A 7330-nucleotide genomic window follows, 5' to 3' on the forward strand; every position below is an offset into this window, starting at 1 on the left:
TTTTTTTATTTACAATGCTATAGTCATACATAAATACAAAAATATAATATAAATTAAAAAAAAATCTCCACACAAGGCCAAATGTGAATAAAGATGATGAAAGCCGAGAATATAAAAATTAAGTCAACTTAAATATACCCACATTAACGGTTTGTTTTACAAACCCTGTAATGTGAATTTAGATATTTGTATTAATGATTGAACGCGATGACCTCGGAAAGCACGTGCAAAGACTGAGAACTGTGGCAATCAATTCAAGTTGGGAAAAAACATTTTTTTACACCTTATCGCCATATTCTCACAACTCTCTGCATGTACATCTGCTGAATGACAAATGCACGTAACGACGTGGCCGCACAGATTTTTGTAGCTTTGCGAGTCACGAGTCGTCGATATGACAGTTTGAGTAATTTGTTTTTTTATCTACTTGTGTAACTTAAAACTAAAGGACATCACTCCTGTGTGGCAAAGTCCTCCGCCAAGGACAGACAATCCCAATTTGAATCAAATTGCAAAATATCCCTAGGATGAAAGAATATTACCATAACAGGAAAGGGAGAGAAAAAAAAGTGAACTGAAAAAAAAAGTGAACTTTAACAAAAGCGTGACAGAAAGGGGCTAGAATGTCTGACTTAGTTAAAGGGAAAAGTATTTACATCATTCTGAGGAGGTCAAATATTCAATATTTGCAGGCTAGCTATACTTCACATTAGGACAGCAACTAATCATTATTTTAATATAAATTAATTTGTCAATCCATGAAAAATATTGTTAATGTTGTTAACCTTTATTCAAAAAAATATTTAAAATTGACAGTGCAGTAAATTTATATGATTATGATTCACTAATGGAATTTTAATTAGTTTTTGCTTTGTCAAATTGAAATAAAAAATATTATATTGGGATTGAATTTAACAGTTCTTTTTTTATCAGATTCATATACAAAATAATTGACAGATTAATTGATTATGAGTATAATCTAGAGTTGCAGCCCTAATATATACATATATGTCTATTTTGCATGTATTTACACTTATGAGCGTTGTCCATATGACTCGTGTAGTTTAAAGTCCTGCCTGCACAAGGCTAGGTGGCGCTATTAGCTCATAAGGGAAGGTTGTGATGGTTGCCATGGTAACAGTAATGTTTCACACTCACATAAGTAGCTGCATTGCACGACCAGGCGGTGACGTTAATCCTCATATTTGAGCTATTTTTCAACTTTGGTCAACACTTGAGCGGCTCCAGTTCGGAGCACTCCGTGTCCATGTCCGAGTCGTACAGCGAGAAGCCCGTCGGATCGCTGCCGGGCGACATGGGCGGCGTGCGCGCGCCGGGGGCGGAGTGCGAGCGTGTGTCATCCGGGAAGGTGTCCGTGTGAGAGTAGAGGCCCAGGTCAGGGAGCTCGGAGGCCGACATGCCGCTCTTGGACACGTCGTCGTAGCGAAAGTCCTCCAAGTCCACGAACCACTCGGGCCAGAAACGGCGGCGAATTCGCTCGCAGTACATGGCCAGGTTGATCAGCTCGCCTGGAGTACAACACGCATCAAATGCTTAACATGACTGCATGCTGGCCGACTATTCATACGTAATTTGATATCACAGGATGATGTCACCTTTGATGAGCTGCTCCGGTCGTGTTCCAGGTAGAGTCCACATGGCAGGGGCCAAGTGGCCAAACACCGTGGCATCTACAGTTGAGATCTTGGAGCCCATCAGGTATTTCTTATTGCCTATGACACAGGAAGCACGTAACAGCAACATGGACCACCTGGCTTTAGTGCTCGTTTTCACCACACAGTATTGTGCAGTCTAATAAACATATTAAACAATAAGTCAATATGTGCTGTCACATTGTTCCCACACCCTAAACAGTGAGTCAAAAATCGTTTTTTTAAGTGTTAAATTGCAATTGCAATATTGACAAAAGAAAAAAATCGCAATTAGATTATTTTCAAACTCGTTCACCTAGCAGGATGGCCAGTGTGCGCATGTCCTTCTCCATCATGGCGTAGACTTGGTCCTTGGAGAAGCGTCCCATCCCGTGGCCGTACATCTCCCGCTTGACGATGCCGCCGGTCACGTGACTCAGGATCCATTTGAGCAGCTCGCTCAGTGGCCCGCTCACGGACAACATCTTTTGCGTCTCCTCGAGATTGTCCACCCACTGGCAGTATGTGATGGTCCTGTGGGCGTGGAAAGGAGATCACGTGACCTATATTTGCTGTGCGTCATTTATTTACGAGACAGCCTCAATTGTGGCAACACTCACCAGTAGAAATGCTCCTCTACCATTTTGGAGACGGCGCGGGAAACGGCCTTCTCTTGCGGCGTCAGGCTCTTGTTGAGGCTCACGCCTAGTCGCTCCTCCAGGAAGTCAATGATAAAGTCGGAGCCGCACGCGTGCTCGTGGTTGTATTCAATCCACGGCATCTTGCCCAGTGGTGACAGCTTCCCGTCAAAGTAGTTCTGCAAGGAGGTGGGACGTGGGAGGGTTCTACTTCATCTAGTTTATGCTAATACGTGTAATGCCTAATCGGGGTGAGAAAATAAACTACCTGGTAAGGCAGGTCCACCATGCGGAGGTAGGTCTCCGTCTTAAGGCAGAAGGGGGACAGGGATGGGGCTCCGCTTTTGGGCCGGGAGAATTGATGCAGAATGATGGCGTCTGTAGAGTCCAACTCTTCTTCTTTTCTGGACCGGTGAAAATGATTAATATTTACTGATTCTCAGTAGTTGTGAAAGTCGTCTTGTCTTGACTTGACCAATGACATAATGAAAACATTCTATTTGATTATGTAATTACTATTTGCGATACAATTAGCTACAATACCATAAGTGAACTCGAATTATCTCTCGCAGCGCACTGATTAAATGTATTGCACGCGTTAGTTATGCAGAATGTGAAAAGCATTTTTTGGTGATGGGGGCTGCATGGCGGAGGGGGTGTTCCGTTACGTCACTACGCAGACTTCGCTCTCACACCGCCCAACCGGGCAACATTAAGTAATAACAACACGCCCCCCTTCCCCTGCATCATATGTTGTTACCTGATGGCCAACAATTCGTGCAGCAAATAGGCAGCGGCGGCTAGGAGAGCTCCTCCGGTCAGATAAAGCGTCTTCCGCCACCACGAGTCCGAGCCCAAAGCCGACATGATAGTGCCGCGGTCGCCACCCAGGGGAAGGGCGACGATGGCCCCATAAAACGACTGCTTCCCACTGGCCGAGACGTCCTGGCTCGGGCCGAGGTCAACCACGCACGACCGCGTCCAGGCCAAGGCCACTTGCCAGCACCGGCACATGCTCGTGGCCGTCCGCGGCCCCTTTCCGCCTCGCTGTCGGCCTCATGGGTGCCGCGGGGTCGACGGCGGCAGGCCGGCGGACACGACGATCACCCCGGTCGCGGCTCGTCCCCGATGCAGACTTCTCCGCCTGGCTCCTATTCTTCCCCCTCTTTTCTCAGGGTCAGTCAGGGTGGATGCGTTAGTCGTGGTGTTTCCGGTTGGGACCTTCACAGTAAAAGTAAAGTCCTGGCTCGTATAAAAAATTGCCAGGAAAATGTGTATATATATCGTTTTATGCATCTATAAATCTCTCAATATGTGTAGATAAGTACATTCATGCGTATGTTTTTGCTAAATAGTGTTTGTCCCCTCTGAGGCTTTTGTAATTTTCACATTTAATGACACAAAATGACACAAGCTTGTTGCACCAAACATTTTATTAACATTATATTCAAGTAGACAAAACGGTTTCAGGTAACGGAATATTCCAGTCAGGTGAAATCAAGCCCTTTATCTAAAAAACAAAAAAATTGAGACTCAAGTCAACAGTCATGTATTCAGTTAAGTGCCCCATGCCCCCTCCCAAGCAATGCTGCATTTCTCTCTGTGACATCAGCGCATACATTAGTCAAAATGTTGCTTATATTTAATGTGCATCAACAGTAACAAGTGTGCGTGTGTCTATGATGAAAGTCACTCAGGGAGAAAACAAACATGCTTGTGTGGCAAAATCCTCCAAGGGAAAGAAAAAAATAGTTTTCATAGTTTACATCCCAAAATGGATCGCAACGTCAGCAGCTTTAATTTTGTAAGGCTTTGAAAGTACCTCGTCATTGGTACACACAGAAACCACAAAACTACACATTCACACATTTGTGCACAGGTCATCGATTCCATAATTAAATAAATGCAAAATTAAAATAAAAAAGTTAACAAAAGAGCTTCTATTTCAGTTGGGGAAGGCGGGCATCAAATCTAAGATGGAAGTGAAATTCTGTGGAATCATAACTAAAAGAATGTGGGCATATTTACAAAATGAAGGTGGTTAAAAAGTAAATTGTATAGTGAAAAAAAAAAAGTCACATTATTCCTAGTGGACATCACTACTGCACCCTGAGCAATACACACGCACACTCAGACACGCTACACATGAAACATGTTACTCGCACACATGTTACTCACAGGCCCCTCCCAACAGAGTTGTGATCAAGTTTTGTGTCCTCCTGTGTGACGTTCAAGGACATCAGGATGCTGATGGTGTTGATCGTCATCATCCCTCCTCCCTTTTGACTGCCATAGCAGCTCAGAGGAGGGGGAAAAGGGGGTCAAGGTCAAATTCACTCATTTTGATGTGCTTGCGCTACGACTGGTTGTACGAGTTGCTTTGGTTGCCGTTGGAGCTCTGATCGTTCTCGCTGGGAAGAAACAACAACCAAATGAAAAGGGTCACTTTTGTGTAGCATCCCGTCAGCCAGTTTGTGGCGATTGAGTGTACCTGTTGGGAGGCGGTTTGGGTTTGGGCATCTTATTGAGCACGGCGGCTATCTCCTTGCGGTCATCAAAGTTCTTCCACTGGTCGTACAGTTTGAGGATGACACGGATGATCTCGAGAATCTGAACGCACAATAGTGGGTGGGAGTCACGTGGCATTCCGTCAAGTTCTGCCGCCTTGCTGAATGGTTCATGCATAATTTGTAATAGGTGATCAGTCATTGGTGTGACTCTAACCTTGTCCATATCCACCGACAGCTCTGCAAACCACTGCCTGGCATCCTTCTGCTGCACCACGCATGCCACATGCAGACACGCTTTGATGGAGGAAAACAACAAGAAATGTAAGTACAGCTGGCGAAGGAGGGGGGGGGGGTATGTGGCACGCACCCAGGGCGATCATGAAGGGAGGGTAAAGCAGACACAGGTCCGTCCTGTAGGTGTCATTCACGATGCGCCTGGTGATGGACGCAGCAGAGAAGTTACACATTGCAGCGAAAATGGGACAATAGGCAAGAAAAAAAAAAAAGGGGGGCAGACAGACCAGGCCAGTGGCAGCAGCATGTCCTCCTGGCCCATGTCCTGCACGTACTGCAGAAGTGGTCTGTATGGGTGGTAAACAATCAGGCAGCAGTCCTGAAATGGCAAACACATCAGTGAGTCAATGTGTTATGTTTTGAACCACTCTTGAAATTGGTTCTGATATTTATTCACAAAATCATGCAACTCACCATCAACTCCAACAAGTAGAACTCGCACTCTAAGATCTGCAAAAGGCGACACAATTTCGACCACGAGCGGGCAACGTCAAATACGAATTGAACAGCAGCAATTCATTTTGGCCCAACATTCATTCTCCTGAGCAGACGTGTCCATGACTCACATGATTCATCCTGTAAGGGAACTCCTTTGGAAAGGCGTAGGAGAATCTTGTTTTCACTAGTTTGAGGAGGGAAGATAACAACAACGGTATATATTACATGACAACTGTGAGACGATTAACTGAGCGTGTTGACTTACACACAGACGTGGCTGCGGAGATCAGCCTCGTGTTGGAAACCACTCCGAATTCCTTAATAAGTCATAATGGAAGAAAAAGCCATTAGCCATCATAAGCAAAATGTTATGTAACAAAAAATAGCATAACGCAATAGACTAAACTCTAATAAAAAAAACAGATCTGGTTTACATTTTACAATATACAAACATTTATTTGTACCACTGTGACTTTATTCATTCATTATGTATTTTATTCTTTTCAGTGAGGACTTGATATTATGATGCTGAAAGTGCCCGTACCTCCACCTTGGAAGCTAAGAAAACACAGGTAGGAGCCATGAGAACTGGGTCGATACTTTTTAGGGAATATCTGTGGAGAGGGAAAGAACTACAAATTTACACAAATTCCGAGTCATGGTGACAATAGGTCACCAGGTTTGGTTCTTCGAGCAGGATTATTTCGGGGCGTACCTTGCATAGAAACGTTTGAAGTAGACAGTAGCAGTGGCGATAACCTGTTGCCTCAGTTTCAAGTGTTCTCCCAAAGCCTGAATGACTAACAAGAGAACAACAACTCAAGATTTGAAATTAATTTGGATAACTCCATAAATATATATTTTTTAATTTGTAATTAACATTGTTTGTAGTATAAAACTTAAAACAATGGTAGAGCTGTGTCCCAAAAAAGAAAATGAAAATATTAAAATTCTGAAATATTGAATTTCAAATGATAAAATAATTTAATAAGTAGTAGTAATTTAACTCCAAACTTTAAAACATAACAGAAACTAATTTGGCCAGAATGCCAAATAAGCTTTATAATATTACGAATTTAGTTAGCTTTTGGATGTGAAATTGATTGGATTGTTTATGCACTGTTGCGCTTGTGAAGTATGCCGGAAGGTAAACACCGTTGGCAAAGAAGATCTGCAGCTTCCAGTATTCTTCCTCAGAGAGGAACTTGAGGTCCTTCTGTCGTTCCTTCATGAGGTCCTGCTTGTCCAGCACCCACTGCAGACTTTGCCAAGACAAAATTGCTCATTTCAGCCACTTCCTAATCTTTCACTCATTCCTTCCTACTCCATAATCACCGGAGTGGGATTTTCACATCGCAAACTATAGTATATCGTTCACTTATCGGCCAATTGAAATTAAACCATGGCTTGTAATCGAGAGGGGACGTAAAAATAAACACCTGAGATAATACATAACACTTTTATAACTAGGTATATGGCTGTGTTCAGAATCAACCAAGAGCCTTGTTTTCCTCCAGTTGATACTGGGCACAACTGGTGGTTAGCTTTTGCGCGGCTAATGCTAGGCCCCGATAAAAAGACGCTGGCTATGGCGATAAAAACGTATCGTGTTCATCTTACTGTTTCAAACTTACTAATGAGAACTTTGCCAAAAGTTTCCAGCCATTGCGGACGAGAAGAGGTAGAAGAGAATACTTTAAATTTAAGTTTGTTTACTGCAAAGAAGTGGACACCGGCGTAAGTACCACATCTACTCGGGTGTTCAGACCGTTCGGGGTCCTAACACTTCCTACCATTT

The 7330-nt window shown here is 43.6% G+C and overlaps 2 protein-coding genes across 3 annotated transcripts; both read right to left on the minus strand.

The window, feature by feature from the left end:
* Positions 1-3478, minus strand: faxca (failed axon connections homolog, metaxin like GST domain containing a). The gene is made up of 6 exons (XM_037245518.1): positions 3051-3478; positions 2559-2694; positions 2273-2469; positions 1969-2186; positions 1617-1733; positions 1-1529 (listed from the first exon to the last, which is right to left on the minus strand). Exons 1-6 carry the CDS (start codon positions 3302-3304, stop codon positions 1228-1230), a joined length of 1224 nt encoding a protein of 407 aa, XP_037101413.1. The 5' UTR covers positions 3305-3478; the 3' UTR covers positions 1-1227.
* A 227-nt stretch (positions 3479-3705) lies between these two features.
* Positions 3706-7330, minus strand: ccnc (cyclin C). 2 transcript variants are annotated; one of them, XM_037245520.1, is made up of 12 exons: positions 7167-7330; positions 6688-6794; positions 6248-6332; positions 6077-6146; positions 5798-5849; positions 5661-5716; positions 5509-5544; positions 5322-5413; positions 5168-5235; positions 5015-5094; positions 4782-4900; positions 3706-4701 (listed from the first exon to the last, which is right to left on the minus strand). In XM_037245520.1, exons 1-12 carry the CDS (start codon positions 7196-7198, stop codon positions 4647-4649), a joined length of 852 nt encoding a protein of 283 aa, XP_037101415.1. In that variant the 5' UTR covers positions 7199-7330; the 3' UTR covers positions 3706-4646. The 2 variants fall into 2 exon arrangements, with proteins under 2 accessions (XP_037101415.1, XP_037101416.1); XM_037245521.1 differs by lacking the exons at positions 5798-5849; positions 6688-6794.

The sequence above is a fragment of the Syngnathus acus genome, chromosome 24, assembly GCF_901709675.1.
Source record: "Syngnathus acus chromosome 24, fSynAcu1.2, whole genome shotgun sequence".
In the NCBI taxonomy this organism is placed as follows: Eukaryota; Metazoa; Chordata; class Actinopteri; order Syngnathiformes; family Syngnathidae; genus Syngnathus; species Syngnathus acus.

What these genes read in the sequence shown, in the direction of transcription:
- faxca (XM_037245518.1), bottom strand. Translation starts at nt 3,304, where the DNA reads ATGTGCCGGTGCTGGCAAGTGGCCTTGGCCTGGACGCGGTCGTGCGTG. An exon ending in CACGAATTGTTGGCCATCAG is followed by an intron (nt 2,695 to 3,050) that starts GTAACAACATAT and finishes TCACCGGTCCAG; the next exon opens with AAAAGAAGAAGAGTTGGACT. An exon ending in ACCGGAGCAGCTCATCAAAG is followed by an intron (nt 1,530 to 1,616) that starts GTGACATCATCC and finishes GTTGTACTCCAG; the next exon opens with GCGAGCTGATCAACCTGGCC.
- ccnc (XM_037245520.1), bottom strand. Translation starts at nt 7,198, where the DNA reads ATGGCTGGAAACTTTTGGCAAAGTTCTCATTA. An exon ending in TCCCTTACAGGATGAATCAT is followed by an intron (nt 5,545 to 5,660) that starts GTGAGTCATGGA and finishes CGCCTTTTGCAG; the next exon opens with ATCTTAGAGTGCGAGTTCTA. An exon ending in CCCAAACCGCCTCCCAACAG is followed by an intron (nt 4,702 to 4,781) that starts GTACACTCAATC and finishes GTTTCTTCCCAG; the next exon opens with CGAGAACGATCAGAGCTCCA.